General features: G+C 48.1%; 4 protein-coding genes across 8 annotated transcripts; 3 read left to right on the forward strand and 1 right to left on the reverse strand.

Moving 5' to 3' along the window:
- The first annotated feature begins 633 nt into the window (after nt 1-633).
- On the forward strand, nt 634-7,498 carry LOC122613979 (monocarboxylate transporter 12). Its single transcript, XM_043788430.1, has 6 exons — nt 634-995; nt 3,913-4,879; nt 4,981-5,433; nt 5,492-6,097; nt 6,388-6,514; nt 6,585-7,498. The coding sequence occupies exons 1-6, from the start codon at nt 963-965 to the stop codon at nt 6,964-6,966; spliced, it is 2,568 nt and encodes an 855-aa protein (XP_043644365.1). The 5' UTR covers nt 634-962; the 3' UTR covers nt 6,967-7,498.
- Nucleotides 7,499-7,805: 307 nt separating this feature from the next.
- On the forward strand, nt 7,806-16,592 carry LOC122612416 (nucleoprotein TPR). 2 transcript variants are annotated; one of them, XM_043786016.1, is made up of 5 exons: nt 7,806-8,109; nt 8,757-14,895; nt 14,950-15,278; nt 15,337-15,470; nt 15,798-16,592. In XM_043786016.1, exons 1-5 carry the CDS (start codon nt 7,959-7,961, stop codon nt 16,083-16,085), a joined length of 7,041 nt encoding a protein of 2,346 aa, XP_043641951.1. In that variant the 5' UTR covers nt 7,806-7,958; the 3' UTR covers nt 16,086-16,592. The 2 variants fall into 2 exon arrangements, with proteins under 2 accessions (XP_043641951.1, XP_043641954.1); XM_043786019.1 differs by having other exon boundaries at nt 14,992-15,278.
- A 243-nt stretch (nt 16,593-16,835) lies between these two features.
- Nucleotides 16,836-17,487, forward strand: LOC122614642. Its single transcript, XM_043789262.1, has 4 exons — nt 16,836-16,994; nt 17,045-17,130; nt 17,185-17,317; nt 17,372-17,487. The coding sequence occupies exons 1-4, from the start codon at nt 16,886-16,888 to the stop codon at nt 17,431-17,433; spliced, it is 390 nt and encodes a 129-aa protein (XP_043645197.1). The 5' UTR covers nt 16,836-16,885; the 3' UTR covers nt 17,434-17,487.
- Nucleotides 17,488-18,152: 665 nt separating this feature from the next.
- LOC122614200 (extensin) lies at nt 18,153-19,343 on the reverse strand. 4 transcript variants are annotated; one of them, XM_043788725.1, is made up of 2 exons: nt 19,197-19,343; nt 18,153-18,819 (listed from the first exon to the last, which is right to left on the reverse strand). In XM_043788725.1, the coding sequence occupies exon 2, from the start codon at nt 18,798-18,800 to the stop codon at nt 18,204-18,206; it is 597 nt and encodes a 198-aa protein (XP_043644660.1). In that variant the 5' UTR covers nt 18,801-18,819; nt 19,197-19,343; the 3' UTR covers nt 18,153-18,203. The 4 variants fall into 4 exon arrangements, with proteins under 4 accessions (XP_043644660.1, XP_043644657.1, XP_043644658.1 ...); XM_043788722.1 differs by having other exon boundaries at nt 18,153-18,831; XM_043788723.1 differs by having other exon boundaries at nt 18,153-18,834.
- Between the last annotated feature and the right edge of the window lie 33 nt (nt 19,344-19,376).

The following is a 19,376-nucleotide window of genomic DNA, read 5'->3' on the forward strand; positions in this document are numbered from 1 at the left end:
GGGAGGTGGCATTGTAGGCAACAAGCGGGCAAAAGAGCCTAGCAAAACAAAACGGATGAAAGGCAACGGAAGTGAAGACAGGACCTCTTTCTCTGGTTTTTCCTCTCTCCAAACAGAAACTCACCTCCACCAAGCTCACCTAAACTGAGTTGGGTTTTCCATGGACCTCCAGAGGACATGAGTTTCATCAGTTTAGTCGTGAGCTTGAGCAGCAGCAGAACAGTCGCATCCGCCGAAAGGGCCACAAACGAGGAGTCCTCACGGAAAAAAGGCTTTTGCAAAGGGTTTTCCCACTCAAAGAAAGTGTTCAGCAGCTTCAGGAGAAGTTAGGGCGTATTTTGAACAGATTTAACCCACTGAAAGGCTCCAATTTGTCAGCGCGATTGAGAAAACTGAGAACAAAGGACTTCAGCTGGAATCTCGCCCCATATCGATTTGTTCCAAAAACTGCATATTCGCCAGCGAGTGAGTGAGAGAGTGCGCTTGTGCTGAAAACGGAAACGGAAGGGGGCGACAAGGAAGCGGAAGCGGAAACAGCTGCTGCATAAACAAGAGTAACAAAAGCGATTGTGTGTCCCATCAACTCATCATGACGCCAGAGCAGCAAGGATATTGCCCCTAGGAAAACCCATACAAGTTCCTCAAGGAAGCCCTCAAGGGAAAGCGCACGCATATCGCATTCGATTCGGAGGACGAACCATCAAGACGAACCCGCAAAGGATTCAGTGCCAAAGGAGCCGTCCCGGCAGAAGCAGCAGCAGCAGGAGCAGAAGCAGGAGAGTATCCAAATTGGGCCAACCGGTGAAGGCCCGCGCACGTCAGCTCTTCAGGACTTTAAGGACCCAAAGCAGAGGCAACCCAATGCATTTGGGTGCACAACAACAACGCCCCAAGCAACAACAACAACAGCGCGAGCAACAAGAGAAACATCAAAGGCGTTTCACGTTCAGTAAAGGACGGCAATGTCGTCCCTACAGCGTGACTGGCATTTACAGGTGAGTACAGGTAGTACTACCCAGCATCCCCTTATCCTAACTTCGGGAAGGTCAGGAACCCTCCCCCTTGATTCCTCCTCGCTGCGTTTCCTGCGGAGTGGGCCAATGGCAATCGTATTGAGGTAGCTGGAGTTTGGGTTCCTCTGGTGAGCATGCGCACTGGGCACAAGTGTGCTTTACGAGTACGTAAACATTGCTAGCGACACGAGAATGGGTCAACGTCACAAGTTGCATTCATCTTAGTCTCAGTCGCTGTCGCTGTCGCAAGGGAACAAGGAAGTAAACAATGCATGCCCCTGACTGCTGATGGAATCTAATTTTGAGGGATACCATTAAGCCATCCTGACCAGCAAGACCAAATATCCGAACCTAAACTCATAGTATTGTCTCTTCATAACACCTATCTAATCGCATAGTTGTGTTAAATATGTGTAGTAAGACAGTAATTAAATATAACGAATTGTATTCTGTAAAATTGTGTATTTGGATGACTTTTCAATGACTTCTGTGCCGTGAATACAATGTACAAATTGGTATAAGACTAATTTCATTTATATGCTTCTCTTCGCTGCTTACACAAAGTAAACTTTATTATTTGATTAAGTATTACTCACATATGGAAAACACCATCCTTACAGCTTAGTATCAATGTCCTGCTGATTGGGTGAACTAATTGGCCTAGGCCTGTGCAACCAAATAGCTATTATTACGGAGGACTACCAATTACTGGTGGCTCAACAAGTTGTGCGTCAAGTCCTCCCCTCCCACTAGATTCCCTCCCCGACTAGAGTCCACCCCCGACTGGCCGACTTGAGGCCACCCCTTTCACCTTGACCGCTTATCGTTCAGGCCCACACACGAGCGCCAACTCACTTGGCCCGGGGGAAGGTTCTTCCGTTTCATTAGGCGCTGGCAAAGGCCTTGGATTGTTGGGAAATTGAAAACAAGCAGCGATTGCAGAGCTGCCTCAGCAAAAGCTTCCTGACAGCTTAAGCCGGATTCCAGCTGACAGCAGAGGGTGGTCTTGGCGTCCAGGATGTCGTATACCATGCCTGGCCGACTTGGGCCTTTGACATTCGACAAGGTCACCGCTCTGGGATGCTGTGACTCATGCTCTTGAGGGGGAGTTGCCAAATGCCAAATGCCACGAGTTGGCCAACGCTCATTAGTGCTGTCAGATGTGTTACTGCATATTGCACTTTTCCGAGAATATTGCATGCCTTCTATTTGCTATTCTACTTGGCTTACTTCTGCCATCAATATGGCTGGCAGTCATCAGCAGCATTTTCACGAAACTCGACACATGCCATGTCAGCTCAACTGCTAACAAAATTTAATTGTTCCTTTAAAGAGCTGAATATAATATTTAATATATAAATTTGCCTAGCCAATTACTTATCTATATAAATAACTGTGTTATTTATAATACAGCAATAGTTAGTTACTCATTATAGTATCATTTAATTAACTGTTTAGCAAGAACTGATATTTCGTTTATATATTGCTTGAACCCCTCAAGGATACTTAGATATGATACTTAAGTAAAAAGGAAATAAAAAGGTTGCAAATAGGTTTAACCACCGATGGGCACCCATCCTTCTTTCCAATGGGCACACGCGTCGCATACTTCATATTTGATGCCTAACAGTGGATCATATTACGTATACGTACGTCATTGCAAATACCGAGAAATGGGTGTGAGCGGACTAGCTAAGTGCGAAATAAGGAGCTATTAGGAAATGAGTTATTACGAACTGTTGGTTATTACGATAAGGTTCCGCCACTGCATTAATATTTCAGGGTGCGGGTTATGGAAACAAATTAGCAAATAGTTGTTCATTATGAGACACACTATAAGATACACTTTTCAATGTATATATTTATATATTGTAGCTGTTGGCCTATCTGTGAGCTCAATAATACCTAGGATCAACTTACCGAATTTCGCTTTTGACTGCTTTCCAATTGTGTCCTTTCTCGAGGACTTGGCAAAGTTTGGCGTCTTTCCATTTAGCCTTATCAGCACTGGTATTTCCTGGCTTTAGCCTTCGGTTCGAACATTGCATCGTCCTTGGATTGGAGCAAATACCCACTCCCCCTTCGAGGACAATCGAACCCCCCATCAATTTCCGGCAACAAAGACAGAACCTAAAAAGCTGAAAGGCAACCGCATGGCAGACGGCAGACCAGCCCCACCTCGCTCTTGACCCTGAGCCGTCGGAAAATCGCAGTTTCGTGGGAGGAAGTGGCAGCGGATCCCGCAGACAAATGGAAAATTCCCAGACGTCATGCCAGCCCGCAAGGCACAGCATGCACCTGCAGCCTGTCATCGATTTAACAAAGTACATATAACAGCATGGGCGACAAGGAATGGAATCCCTGCCAATCCGCTCGGTCCGCGGGTAATTACATAGCCCAAAGCTTTCAAAGGAGCGGGAATCGGGCAAAAACTGGATGTTAACTCAATTAAACAAAACGTATTGCATACATTAGGGCGCTGCAGCGACGTCGTCTGTAAGTCGGCAGATCGCGTGCGCTCCTCGCATTTCGTTTAGCAATGCAAATTGGACTAAGTTGTTGCTTCCTTGACCCGCCTCCAGTCGATTTGTCAACAGCCTCGGATTTCTGACGGGTTAACCCATTTTTTAATGGGTAACGCATTCGGCGGAGGCGGAATTTCGGATGCACGCCAATTTGGGGCATTAACTCCTGATGTTGGGTGCTTGATAAATACTTTCGCAATTAAGTTGGCCCATTTGCTTGAGCTGCTTACTTCATTACATTGTTATTTAAAGAAACCTTCAATGAGTTCACTTAATATCTTATACATACTTTCATACCTTACCCCAATAGTTAAGCATTAGATTCAGTAATATATTCCTCCCCAAATCAATATATATATTTATATTTTTCGCAGGGTTCCCGGGGATCGGTTTACTGCGCGAGTGAACCGGACCCAACTGGTGGAGTCCAGTACGAGTCGGGAGGGCGCCTTCTCCACACGAATCCGGCTGAGGGCTCCGGCGGAGGGGCCGGCGTGGACGGGTCCGGTGGCGGAGTTGGTCTCGAATGCGGCTCCCTGTTCTCGGTGGTATCAGCGCCGCCGGCTCCACTGCCCGACATCGTTGTGCCCACCGACCTGGATGGCAAGCACATGGAGTCCGCCGCCTTCCGCTCCGGATGCTGTTCACCCAACGCCTCGCCCATGCGACGACCCGCCACCCTCAGCCTGGACACGCAATGCTGCCCGAGGACCCTGCACGCCAGCCTGCTGGAGCATCAGATCTCCGAGCTGGAGGAGGACGACAACGAGAACCTGCTGACCGTGTCCAGCATCACGGCGCGTCCGTTGATTGCCAAATCGCACGAGCTTCGCAGCAGCCGGAAGTCGGGTTCGGGTTCCGGATCGGGTTTGAATACGGCCCGGAGCAGGTGCGTCCGCCGGGCCAAGGAGCGGGAGCGTGATCGCGTGACCGTCGCCAGGCGGAGCAAGCAGGTGGTCAAGGATCGGGACTCCTCAACGACCACAACGGAAAGTGGTGGACCCAACGTGGAGCCACCGGACGGCGGTTACGGTTGGTTCATTGTCTTCGGGGCCTTCTCCGTGCAATTCTGGGTGGCCGGGCTGGTCAAGTCGTACGGCGTGCTGTATGTGGAGATTATGGAGACGTTTCCCAGCTCTACGGCCACTGTGGCCTCCTGGATTCCAGCGATCCTGTCGGCTCTCTGTTTGGTCCTGGCGCCCCTGTCGAGTGCTCTTTGCCAGCGATTCTCCTGTCGAACGGTGGTCTTTGTGGGCGGCATCTTCTGCGCCATGGGCATGATACTAAGCTACTTCGCCACCAGTCTGCTGCACCTCCTCCTAACTTTTGGCGTACTCACAGGTGCATACTGTATAATCACTATAAAGTTATCCTTATCCCATTATGTTTGATATTTATTTGCTTATAATGATGGTGATATTAAATTATTTCTTCATCCTCAGGTATTGGTGGTGGCCTCTCGACTACTCCGGGCATAGTGATAGTGTCCCAATACTTTGACAAGCACCGTGCATTGGCCAATGGAATCTGCGTATCGGGCACTGCCGCCGGCAGCTTCATCCTACCTGTGCTGATAAAGCACCTGGCCGAGAACTGTGGCTTCCACGGCACCATTCTGATCCTGGGCGGCTGCATGCTTCACGTGTGCGTCTCTGCCACCCTTTACCGCCCAATCAGTGCATACACGGACCAGGAGTCGGGTCAGGGACAGGAGGAGACGGCAAAGCCCCTCAACGAGGACATCAATCCGAGCACCACGGGCATCCTGACCACATCCACATACCTAGACACCTGCGATGTGGGTGCGGGACACGAGCTGAGCGACAAGTTTATCGAGCATCTGTTCCTGGAGGAGTCCAAGAACCACCTGAACTACTATGCCAGTAAGCAGCCAGGTGGGCAGATATTTCTCCAAAGAAAATTACAAATAATAAATGTCTTTTGGTTCCTTAGCCCAGGATAAGTCAGCGCAGGAGAGCGACGACGAGGTGAAGGATATTATCGGCGAGACCACTTTCATCAAGCCCATGAAGAAGGTGCGCAGTTCGGGATTGCTGCACTCCGTCGAAGATCTCAGCACGGATTCCACTTGGGTCTATCGCAAGCACTCCGGCACGGACTCCAATCGAGGAAGTCGTCGTCGGCGCAATGTCTTTGCCAACGACGAGGTGATCTCCAAGATTCAAGCCCACTTGGAGAAGCCGCTTTCGCCGCCGAGTGTGGTTAGTCGCGGCCTCAGCAAGAGCATGGAGATACCCACTCCGGTTAGCAACCTCAGTGATCTTAAGCAGCAACCGGTGGAGCAGGCGGAGCTCGGCATTCTCGACTCCCAGCTGGTGGAGTCCATCATCGAGGGCGACTGCCACCTTGCCGCCGATGAGGATGACGACGACGACGAAGAGCAGGGACCACGCACTTGCTGCGAGCGCATCGAGATGTACCTGGACATCAGCCTGCTGCAGGACCCGAGCTTTATCCTGATGTGCCTCTCCGTCACCTTGATGTCCGTCGGCTGTCCCTACATGCTGTACTACCTGCCCGCCCACGTCATTTCAATAGGTACCCTAATTGATGCGTTGAAAGTATATACCTCTGTCGTAAAATTTTCCATTTTTCATAGAAAATATTTTTTTACAAAATGGATAGTTAGTTACCTTAAAACAGATATGAATTTTTTAATGTTTTTCCATTAAGTTATAAAAAGTAAAGTAATTATCGCTAACTCGGACAACTTTCTCATTAAAAATATAGAAAAGTATTAATTTAGTTGCTCACACTTTATAAATATATTTATATTTATTATATGCTTATAGTAATACTTGTTCATCTCAAATTTCGTTCATCTTTAGGTTACAACAAAAGTGAGGCGGGATACCTGGTGGCCATCAGCGCAGTGCTTGATTTGATTGGGCGCCTTGGACTCGGCTGGCTGTGCGACCTGCAGCTGTTCGACCGCAAGAAGACCTACACCTTGTGGTGAGTAACAGATACATATATTTTATTTAATTTTTCGATCCAGTCTAAGGGGATTTTCCTATATCGACAGCATTTTGGGCGCCGGATGTGCCGTGCTCACAATTCCGTTAGCCAAGACCCTGGTTTTAGTGGGTCTATCGGCCGCTGTCTACGGACTGTGCCTGGGTAGCTGGTATGTCCTTATGCCGGTGCTCCTTGCGGACGTCTTTGGAACGGACAGGATCAGTTCGAGCTACGGGCTGGTGAGGATGTTCCAGAGCATCGGGGCCATTTCGGTGCCGCCTCTGGCAGGACTGATGCGGGATCTTTCTGGGGACTACGAGATATGCTTCTACTGCATGGGATCCTGCATGGTGCTCGGGACCACTCCGCTGATCGTGTGGTCCATTCTGGAGGCCCGCAACCATCGGTTGTTTGTTCAGCGCGAGGAGGAGGACTGCGAGGAGGCCTAGGAATGATTTGGATTCGTTGGTTGCCCCATATGTTAATAGAGTTTTAGTAGCGATCAAATACTAGTTGAGTTCCTGAGTTTCAGAGTTCGAATGCCTCACCGATATTGCTGATTCTACCAGTTACTATTAATACTATCCGTACGTTCTCATCCGTATCTAATCAAATCCAATCCATGCCCACTCGCACCCAATCGCTTGTTATCCTTCCGTTGAGCAACAGCAAAAGGATGTGTGAGATGATATTCAAACGACGAAACCAAACAAACAACCAACCAACAACTGAGCACCAAATGTTGCGCAAAAAGAACTGAGTTTAAAAGACATGAACTACAAATACCCGTATATAACTTTATAATATGATAACTACGATCAATGCCCGACTAGATGGTTATATAGGCCGACTTTAGTTGTAGGTTCGCACATCCATATCGGAATGGAATAACGTTGTGCAGGAAAAATCAAGTGGCTTTAGACAGAAAGGAGGCTTGAATTGAGAACATCGCATTACATTACCCTAGACTTAAAATAGTTGTTGTGAGACATTTACCCATAAAGACAATTACCAAATAAACACAAAATCATAAGGTTAACCGACTTTTATGGACTACATGGAAATAATCTTTAATTTCGTAAATTAAGCGTCACTAAATATAGTTGCTGTAAAAACAAAATTCGCAAGCTAAAAACTAATGGTGTTGCTAAAAATCGTACAAAATACATAAAAACAGAAACGCTTAATCCATAAAACAAGCCCTTCGCTTAAAGTCAAATGTGTGAATAAGCTGTTATACAGCTGTCAAAACAGTGAGAACACAATCGATAACATCGAAAAATATCGACTTTGTTCCATCACTACTGCAGCGACGGTCACTTCGTTTTTCGCGTCTCAACAGCGGCTGAATGCAAATTTCGCAAATAATTGGGCATATATTGTATACTTCGCACCGCTCCACATAAATTGTACCACTGCTTGACAAGGATCAACTGCGAACATGGATCTCAGCGGTCCACAAACTCTGAACAACATACTTCAGCCCGACGAGTTGAAACTCGTGCCGGAAGACATCCAGAAGAAATTGTCGGCGTACATCAACAATTTTTCAGATGAGTACTGCAAGAACCGAGCGGCCGCCAATCGGTTGGGTAAGTTTGCATAGCCTTAATTTGTTTATTTGTTGTGCACTGCAGTTCGCGCATAACTTAAATATATGCATATGCTTGAACCCACTGACGGCCTAAACTTTAAAGCGTTTGCCGGCTCAGATTGTACTACTTGTACATTTAGACTTGTAGTTAACAATCGCAACTCTTAATTTCATTGCTGTCTAAACACTCTTAAGGCATTTATATTGTTTGTATAAAAATTTCAACTTAGAATTCCGGCTTGTTGCACTTGAAAAGCAATGGCTGCTCGCACAAACCTCTTTTTCCCTTATTAATTTCCACCTGCCGCCGGTGTGGTAACACTGGCCGCACATTTTCCCACCAAAACAGTTGATTAGCTGCAAGTTTGAATCTGTAGGGATTTCTGTGCCACTTCCGATATGAAACCCTGTTCAATTTGACTCTAAAATCTGACTAAATATCGGAAAACATTTAGCGTCAACAAAAATCGACTTCACTGACAACCGCTGCCAAAAAATAATCATTTTAAATTAAACTAATTTTGATGAAAAAAGAATTCCTTTGCAGTCACATTCATCTTTATCTATTGTATTTTATTACAATAAAATACTTTTTCTTTAGTTATATCAGTCGAAAAGATTATTTATATTGTCCTCATTTCACAGGCGAAGCTGAGCAAAAAAGCGAAGAGCTGCAGAACAAAATGGAGGACTATCTAGCCAAATTTAACAACTTTGAGTTAAATGTAAGCGAGCTGCGCACCCAGTTAGACCAGGTGTCCTCAGAACGGGTTCACCTGGTGGAAACGATTGCCAGCTACGAGCAAAATGTATCTCAGTTGCGCAAGGAGAAGTCCTCAGCAGTTGAGGAACGGGATTCGCTGATGAAGGTAATCGAGCGCCAACAGGCAGAGCTGGAGCGATTGAAGCAGGATCTGCACACCTACCAGCAGCAGCTAAGCAGTGCGATTTCCGCCAAGTGCGAAGCCATTGCTCGCGTGGACGAGATTCAGAGTAAAGAAGTGGCTCTGGAGCTCAAGGAGAGCCGCATGGAAAGCGAACGCGATATGCTGCACAAGGAGATTTTGTTAATCAGGGGAGACCTCAACAGAAGCAACGCCGAGTTGCAGAACATCCGACGGGAGCACTCACTTAACACCATGCAACTAGAGTCACGCCTTAAGGAAAAGACCGATTCCCTACAGCTGATGCAGGAACAGTATGAACAGGCCGTCAAGACCATCGAGGAATTAACCCGTAAGGTTGAAGCCCAAAACGACGTCACCTACAAGCAGAACCAGGCCACGGAAGAATATGTGGAGAGGCTGAAAAAAGAACTTGATGCCAAGGAGAAGCTGTTTGAAATCTTCAAGAGCACCGAATCCGACCATTTGGTCCAGCGGGAGGAGCTTCTGCAAGGCATCTCCGAAATGAAGCGTATGCTAGAGGAGACCGAGGAGCAGTGTGCCCAGCTGGAGGGACAAATGGAAACCCTGAAGCAGAAGCACACCGCTGAGTTGCAGGAGCAAAATCAGAAGATTCAGGACATGCAACGGGAGCTAGCCAGTGCCAACGACTTGCTGAAAGAGGCCCAAGCAAGTACTTTAGAAAGCGCCATATGTAAGTTGGCCCCTAGTGCAGCCGTGGCCAGTCGCCTTATGCGCTCCGATCTGTCGCTTACCGAACTTTACTCCATGTACGCCAAAAACAGCGAGGAACTGGAGATGCGCAACCGCGAAATTGAGCAGTTGAAGTTGCAGGTCAAGTCGATCCTTTCCGAGATCTCAGAGACCGCCCCGATTTTGGAAAAACAGAACTCCGATTACCACAAAATAAAGGAGACCAACAGTGAACTCTTGCGGCAGCATGAAGAATTATTAGAACAGAAGATTAACATCGAGCACGAATTGGACAGGACCTTATATACCCTTAATCACACTCAAAAGGAGAATAAGAAACTGAAACAGACGCACAGCGATCTCAGCCGACAAGTGTGCATGTTGCTGGACGAATTGAACTGCATAAGGGCTGGAGTGAAACTAGTACGTAGCCAACCAACTCGTCAGGCAACCACCAGCGAAAGTGTGATCAATGATAACTTGGTAACTTTCAGTTCTATTGAGGAGTTGGTTGAAAGAAATGCATACCTCCTAAATATGTCCCGGGACCTCACAGAAATGTTGGAGGCTAGCGAAAAGAACCAAGACAAGTTCTTGCTGGAGCAGTCTGAGAAAAAGATAACCAAGCTCAATGCGCGTTTTGTTCAAATGGAAGAACTATTAACGCAAAAGAACAATACGGTTACTACATTGCTATCCAAGTGCGAACGCTACAAGAAGTTCTACTTCGCGGCTCAGAAGAAGCTTGGTCAAAAGACTGTGGATCTGGACGACTCCAATCTGGAGCTTAACGACTCTGTACTTGAAACTTCAACGCAGTCGGCGGCCAAGGTTGAGGAGAACAGCAAACTGGAAAAGAGGGTGCAACAGTTGGAGCAGCAGTTAGAAGAGGAGATCAAGAAATACGCTTCCCTGAAAGAGAACTACGACTATTACACTAGCGAAAAGCGCAAAAACGACGCACTGGCCCAAGAACAGTTCGACTCTATGCGTAAGGAAGTGCGGGAGCTAACCAGCAGCAACTGCAAGCTGATGAACGCCACTGAGTTCCAGAAAGAGCAAATCGAACTACTTCACAAAAATATAGGCACCTACAAGCAGCAGGTGACTACATTGGAAGAGCGTACCAAGAACTACGAGAAGACCATTATTAAACACGAGCAAACCGTACATTTGCTCAAGGACGAAGTGATGGCCGCCCACCGTAAGCACGCAGCGGCAGATTCAGAGGCACACGGCCTACGCCAAGAGAACCGCATTCTTAGGGACACTTCTGCTCGACTGCAGATCGAGAAGGAGACTTATCACCGGGAGCAACAGAGCCAGTCGCTGCTTCTAAACAGTTTGGAATTCATCAAGACAAACCTTGAGCGATCTGAGATGGAGGGTCGTCAGCGATTAGAGCAGCGCTTAGATGACACTGTGCGAGAACTGGCTGCTCAGCGTCGTCACTTCCAGGAGGAGGAAGAGAAGTTCCGGGAATCAATTAACGAGTTTAAGCGGCAGGCAGAGACGGCCATCAAGTTAAAAGATGAAGAGAAGCAGCAGGCAGAGAAGTGGCAAACGGAGCTAATCAGCGTCCGCGAAGAACTTGCTCAGAAGGTGAACCAAGTCAATGAATTAAGCAAAAAACTTCAGGAAAGCCTGACGCCCTCACTAAATGAGAATCCCATCGCTGCAGCCAATAAACGTGCCCGAGAGTTCGAGCTTAAACTGGACCAGGCCACGGTGGAGATTGAGTCACTCACTAAGGAGCTAGCAAAGGCTCGTGAGCATGGCGAGCAGTTCTACAAGATGTCTCAAAGTGCCGAAAGTGAGATTAAGCGCCTGCACGATCTTCACGGCGAGTTGGTGGCCAAGCAGGAGGAGGAAATCAAGAAGCTTCAAAGTTCAGAGGCTGAACTGAAGACCCGAATAAGCGATTTGGAAGCGGAGGCCATGTTGTCCAATGTCACCGAGCAGAGCAAGACTGTCAACCAATCGGGTCAGTTAAAGTCAGCCCAGGAGGAACTAAAGAGCTTGCTGGAGAAGCTTACGGAAGCTAATCGCACCATTCGCACGCTGCGTACCGAAAACACCAACCTGGCTGAATCCCTAAGTGCTGTGGAGGTGAAGTATGCCAACGGAATGGTACAACATTCTGCAGATATTCAGGAGCTAACCCGGTACAAGGCCGAATTCTTCAAAGCCAACGACGAACTCAGCCAGCTAAAGTCAGGTCGGGAGTCATTGCAAGCCGCTTACGATGAACTTCTGCGTTCGAATGCCGAGGCCCAAAAGCTGCTGGACAAGGAGAGAGAAGAGTCAGAGAAGCGAGTGGCTGATTTGCATGCATTGAACGCCAGTTTGCATGATCAAATCGAAGCCCTGGCCTCGAAACTGGCTGTTCTGGCCAGCCAAAGCCAAAACCCGAACTCTTCCTTAAATGAGTCTGCAATGGATGCAGATCAGAGCCTGAATGCTTCTGGACTGGCCGCTGCCGAAGAGGGAAGGAACAACGAACAGCTACTAAAGATCATCAAGTTTTTGCGTAAGGAGAAGGATCTGTTCGCTGCCAAGCTGGACATTCTAAAGGCGGAAAATGCTCGTCTGATTTCGGAGCACGCCATTCAACAAAAGAAGGTTGACGAACTGAATGGCTATCTGAACCAAGAGCGCGCCAAGAGCCAGACAGACGTGGTGTCGGCCAACAAACACGAGGAGGTGTTACGCAAGATTGAAACTCTAAACGCCATCACCGACAGCAACCGCATTTTGCGAGAGGAGCGTAATGCTTTAACTCTTCGCGTCGCCGAACTTACCGATCGTATCAGCAGCGTGGAAAAGGAACTGTTCCCGCTGCAGTGCAGCAACAAGGAACTGACATCGAAGATTGAGGAGTTTAATGTGGAGAACACCTCACTCCGCACCGAGGCTATCAAGTGGCGGCAGCGTGCCAATGCGCTGGTGGAGAAGAGCAATCGCAACCCGGAGGAGTTCAAACGTCTGCAGGCTGAGCGCGAGCATCTGGCTAAGTTGCTAACCGCCGAGAAAGAGCTAAACAAGAAGCAATCGGATGAGCTGGCTGTGTTGAAGCAGCGCATGGATACAGAGATTCCAACGCTAAACAAACACGTCCAACTTCTGGACGAGGCGCGCAAGAAGCAAGTGGACGAATTCACCAACCTCAAGCAAAACAACACCCGCCAGACGCAAGATATCATGGAATTGAAGAATCGACTACTGCAGAAGGAGGAAGAGCTTTTGAAGGCCAACGAGGAGTTGGAGACGAAGGACAAGACCATAGCGGATAAGGACACCAAGGAACTACAGCTTCGCAAACTGGCCAAGCGCTACAAGGACTGCTATATGGGCCTTCAAGCTCAAGGCGGTGGAGCCGAGTCCGTAGCGGAACTGGAGAAGGTTCGCAGCGAGCTGGAGGAGGTTAATAATCAACTCCGGGCGCTTAGAGACGAGCACGAAAAGGCTACCAAAGAATGTGATGAGCTGAAAAAGCGCACAGAGCCAGAAACGGATGCCAGTGCCGTTCGACAGGAATATAAGGCCAAGTTGGACAAACTTGTAGTAGACCTTACCGTGGCTCGTACTGATTTGGCCAACCAGGAAACAGCTTTTGCTGGCACCAAATCCTCATACGACGAGACAATTGCCCGCTTAGAGAAAGAGCTGCAGGAGAACATAGCCGCCAACAAGGACATTAACCAGCGACTCACCCGTGAGAACGAATCGCTTCACATGAGAATTAATCAGCTTACCCGTCAGCTGGGATCTCAGCAGTCAACCAAGCCCTCGACCAGCTCGGTTGCTGAGAAGGGCAATATCTCGGAAAGCTCTCCACGAACTGCCAACGTGAAGCCAATGTCTGGATCGGCGACGGTGCAACAATCGGCCACCGTTACTCCCTGGCGTGGAGGGGAAACTCCTTTGGCCAGCATACGACCCATTTCGGTGCAAAACAGCCGCACGGCCGCCATTCTGCCTACGAGTCAACAGCCCCCGGCAGGATCCAGTACGTCCACCTCGTCGTCATCCTCGTCTTCATCCACTTCCACAACATCCGCTGCTGCTAGCGGCGGCAGCTCGGCGGTAGCCCAAACCGCTTTGGTGCCACCACAGCAACAGGTTCACACCACTGGAAGTGCCGCCCTGGAATCGATGGCCTCCTCCTCACCCACTTCCTCACATACCGATTACATGCCGTCCACCAGCTCTGCATCTGTGGCCGTCGCTGCTATTCCGCCGATGGGTGCCTCATCTGCTGCCGAAAGTTCCCAGGAGGCGGAAAGTATCCAGCACCCGCAGCAGAACGATTCGCAGTTGTTTGTAGGAGGAGCCCAACAGCAAGTTGTGGCTCTTGTGTCACCGCGCGTGGAAGGCTCATCTTCATCCAGTTCTACGTCGGTCCCGACTGCCACTGCTCCCAGTGTCCAGGATGCCGGGAGTCAGAGCCAGCAGCCCAGCACTTCTGGCAGCAGTAGCAGTTCCTCCACAGTGGTGAGTAGCCACAGCAGGCACACCCCGTCCAGCAGCAATGTGACGACCACCCAGGCCGGTTGCTCATCTCAAGGCATTAAGCGACCGCGCGACGTTGAGGGTGACTCCTCCACTACCAATGAGGAGGGTGTTGCCGAGAAAATGTCCAAAATGACTAAGAGACTTCGCGGCCCCATGCATAGCGGAGAGCTATCCGCCGGCCACATTGGTGATTCCGGAATGGATGTCGATCAAATGCCAACCTCGTCGCAGCGCGATCAGGAGGATGACATTCAAGTGGTTGACTCCGACGACGAGGAGGATGTTCTGGCCGATGCCGATGATGGTCCCATTGACGGAGGCGAAGCCGAACAGGAGGGCTACGAGGACTCGTACGAGCAGGACAACGAGATGGATGACAACGAAGGTGCGGACGATGACAATGATATCGCTGTGGATGCCCAGGACAACAACGAGGTGGACATTGAAGAAGTGCCGGAGCAGCACATGCAGGCTCAGGAAGAGAGTCAATCGCTAGACAACCAGGCAATCGCAAACGCATTCGCTTCCCCTCAGGAGAACAACCAGAGTCAGGCCATCACCAGTGGCAGTGGAGAGTCCTCGAACCCGGTGACTCTGCCGCAGGCTGAGGCCTCCAACTGGAAGCAGGCAGCCGCCTCAACGTCCACAGCTGCCGCCCGACGCAACGATAGGTAGGTTAAAGATCTGTCTAGGAGAAGCTTTACTAATTGAATTAAATACAACAGCTCAGTGGAAATCGTGAGTTCACCTCAAGTCTCGAATTTTAGTGAGCAGCCGGCCCGCTTGGAGACCGCCGAGGTCGATGGCACCGCCGAGGTGGTCGATGGTGCGGCCCATGAAAGCGCAGGACCCAGCGACACGGGAGCCGCCACAGCCAGTTCTCCACAAAAGCAGAGCGAGGCAGGGGAGAGCAGCGGAAGCGACGCCCTTAAAGCTGCTGACGAGGCTGATCATGCTGGAGGAGCAGAAAACGTCAGTGAAGCAGATGAAGCATTCGCCGAGGAGACAATGGCTGCTGGCCAAGGAGAAGACTCTCAGCCACTAGGGAATGATAGTAGGTTACAAAAAATGTTATAAATGGAACGGAAAACTAATCAATTCATTTTATCTAGATCCAAATGTGGGCACTAGCCAATCTGAGGTGTCCCACAACCAAGCCAATCTTGCCGAGGGTAACCCCACCGAGGACAACGAAGGAGCCGACGGCGTTTCCTCCGAGGGTGAGAAGCAGGCGGTGGGTGTTGAGGTAAGGACTCCTTGAGCAAAGTAACACTTTCCCTGCATGGACATAAGTCTGTTTTAAATGTGATTACGGCCCATAAGCTATGGCCCGTAATTCCAAATGACTCCTCAGTTTTCAAGAAAAAAAATTTGTTTGCATTAGTCATTTTAAGTATTGTAGACCTAGCTTAGGATTGAGAAATTAAGTAAATATTTCGTTTCATAATTAAACTATGATTTTTGTTGTAATTTAATTATTTTTATAAACCTATGAATACAATTTATAACTTGTGCAATTGTGCAATCTGCATCAACTGAATTCTAAATTGATTGCTGTACCTTTTTTTTTAAGGAGGAGGGTCGTGAGGCGGAGGCCACTTCGCCGTCGGAGAATACGCGATTTCGCACGCTGCGTAGTGCGGTGCCCACGCGACGAGGACATCGCGCCATGAGGGGAGGCAGCCCCAACAACCAAAACCGGCCGCAGCGGATCGTCTGGCAACGGGACACGTCGCCGGGAAACATGCAGCAAAACCAGATGCCCCCCAACAATAATCGATTTGCGCAACGGGCTCGCAGCCGACGTCCTATTCGACGTCCTTCCCCGAACAACTTCAACAGCGGGGGACGATTCCCCTAGGGCGAGGAGTTCGGCGGACCCGCAGACGAAAGTCCGCTTTAGGCTGACTATAATCATTGCGTTTACTGGGCTAGAAATAAGTTTCCTCGCATTTAATAACGCATAGTCTAAGTCGAGCCACAACTACTTTATTACTGAACATTCTCCAGCTTGCGAGTCCAGATTTTCTGCAGTTGCCAAGACGCAAAGTGTTTCGCTTCTTGTACATTCACTTTGCCATAGAATTTTTAATAAATATTTGTTTAATTTGTCAAATATTTGATACACCTTTCTGGGCAAGGATTTCAAACTGGCGTTTTCCCAGCACTCTGGACTATTGGCTAACTGAGACGAAATTCCAAAATGGTTTACTCCTTGCATAAGTTGTGGCTCAGTTTAGTAGTGTTTAAACGTATATAGATGTAATTTACCCTTCACACTTCAAAACGTATTTTTGTCTTTAAAGTAATTTAAAGAATTTCCATTGATGTTTCTGATATTCAAATATATGTAAAAGATAATTATTTATATTACTGTATTTTATTCAATTTTAATTTAATAATGCAGCCCATAATTTGGCTTGCTAGAACTACAATCCTTCTAATGTGAAAAATAGACCGCTGGTTGTTCATCTTGTACTGCACTTTAGTGGCAATGACCTTAATTGGCCTAAGCTACGCAAGCCAATTAATTATGCAGTGCGCAGTGGAACATGAAACGTGATCTGAATGGAAGACTCAAACATAATTACCTGCTGTTGTAAGTCAGTTGGCCAGGCGGCTCTTATCTGAAACTGGCTTAGAAACCCCAAAAAGCCGAAAATGATCTACTCGGACAATTGCTGTTGCTGCGTGGAGCTGAAGTGCGGATGCATTCTGATAGCCATCGTGGAGGTGCTGATCCGAGGACTGGATCGCTTCTTTGTTGATCGTGAGTAGACCGGACTATAGGAATCGGGAAGATATAACTGGTGTTCTTAGGTGACAGTCTGCTGGGACTTCTTTCCCTCGTGGTGAGCGGTATCTACGTCATCTGCTGCATCTTCCTACTGCTCGGAGCAGTTCTGGTAGGGATGCATAATATTTCGGATGGCGCACCATTTAAAACTGTCTTATTTCAGGGCCTGAGATATTTTCTGTTGCCCTACCTCTCAGTTTCCTGCCTCCGATTCTTCATTTTAGTTGCGGAGGGCGTGTTTGTGGCCACAGAAGGCATCATGAATGAATATCTAGTCTTCGATATTCTCCAATCCCGTAAGTTGCATTCTTTAGGTTGGCCCAATTCAGCTTGGCCAATTCCTTTTCTAGTTCTAGGCTTGTACTTTTGGTTGGTGGTCTACTCCTATTATGATCGGTTAAAGGACGCATGAGTTTGTATATTTTAGACTATTTTGTTAAATAAAATACTCCTTGTCTATATTCAACATTAATTGTCCCAAATCGCATTAAAACGAAAACAATTACGATCTAAACTATAGGAAAGTATAGGAAAAGAATATTTTTTAGTTTTAGGCTACCTTTATTTGCTAATTTAGATGTTTAGAATTCTCAGACCAATTTTTGATGTTTCCGGATATTTAACATCTTTACACAGTGGCTTAAATTTCTAAAATTAAAAACTTGTTATATACTTTTTTATAATTAATAAGTCATGTCAGAGAAATCCATGTTGTAATGTATTGTTTTATTGAGGTCTTGTCCTAAGTAACCAAATAAAAATGAAATTATGTATTCAACGTTAATAATAAATTGAGCAATGTAGATTATTGCTTTCCCAATTATCGGTATCCAATATCTTGGGTGGGCACCTCATTTGTATTCAATGAGTGCTTCCTGGTAAGTAAAACAAATATCGAGTGCGACTTCATTTCACAGAGAATTCAATATTGACGTGTCACTGTTAACATGCACTGATTGATGTTCGTATCTCAAGACTTCAGGATCCAAAACGAATGGAATGTTTATGACAATAACTCTTCAAGGTACGAGTATGTAATACAGTGACCTCCGAAATAAGTATCTTCAATATCTCAAGGAATTTAAGATCCGGCTGATTTCGCATTCTCTAAACTCTCTTTAATGGCAGCGATCATAAATAATATTTACATTCATGGGCTGTGGACCTAGACGACTCTACAAACTAGAACTGCTCGACGGTGCGTGGGGCAGGTGGTGCTCCGTACTCCTCAGAGGGTGCGGATGGAGGGGGGCCGTACTGGGTGGCCGGCTTGGGCTGCTGCTGCTTGTACTTGATGAAGTACACCTCCGGCTTGCTGGGCTCTGTGGGCTCTGGAGCGGGCAGGATGACGGGCTGCTGCTCCTCGGGCTTCTTCACCAGAACATACACAAGAGTCTTGTGCTCATCCTGGACCGGGGGAGGGAGCACCTGGCGCACAGGGGTCGGGGGGTTGGGAGCCTTTATGAAGATGATCTTGTAGTGCTTCTTGGGAACGGCCGTCTGGATGGGCGACGAGGCCGGATAGAACTCTGGCTCCTCTGGCGGCACATGCACGTACACGTTCTTAGTCACGAGGGCTTCCGAGGCAGCTGGTGGTCCGTAGAAGGCTGCTGGTGGTCCGTAAGCGGGAAGAGGCTGTGCTTGCGGAGCCGGAGGACCGTATTCCTTTTGGGGAGCTGGGGGTGGCGGCGGTCCATAGCGGGATCTAGGTGGTTCTGGACGCGCCACACATATGGCCAGACTGGCGGCTAAGAGAAGGAGGATATACTGCGTCTGCATGCTGATGTCGATGGCTCGGCTGCGAATGAAGCTACTGCTGCAGGTCAGTCGAGCGTTTTATATGAATCCGCCACCTCATAAATGTGTAGGTCCCCCTCCCTTGCATAATATTTCCGATGGCTTCCCAATCGCGTTACGCGGAGCTCTTCAATCCCCGCCAGCAATCCGCGATGCATACAAATTAGCTGGCGCATTGTGCCCATTTCGGTTTCGTTTTTGATGCCAGTGGACATGGATTCCGTTTCCGATTCGGATTCGAATCCAAAATTCGGCTGATGAAAACGAAACTGAAAACTGCACAGGCAAACAGATCGAAGGGAGGGGCCCGTCGTCGTCACGTTCTGTTTGTGGGTCTTCCCGGCCCCTTTTCGGCCAATATTTGCCAAAAGCACTCACCTTAATGGTCGATTGCGATGCTCACTTGTAATTTATTACATAACTCGCACATTGCGTTGGTGGGCCAGGGACGGTCAGTGGGTTCCATGATCTACACTAAGGTATTTATGGGGCGCCAGCTTTTCAAGGGGTTACTAACCCGTACACAAGAAGTATCCAAATTGGAAATAATGAATTCGG

The sequence above is a fragment of the Drosophila teissieri genome, chromosome 2R, assembly GCF_016746235.2.
Source record: "Drosophila teissieri strain GT53w chromosome 2R, Prin_Dtei_1.1, whole genome shotgun sequence".
In the NCBI taxonomy this organism is placed as follows: domain Eukaryota; kingdom Metazoa; phylum Arthropoda; class Insecta; order Diptera; family Drosophilidae; genus Drosophila; species Drosophila teissieri.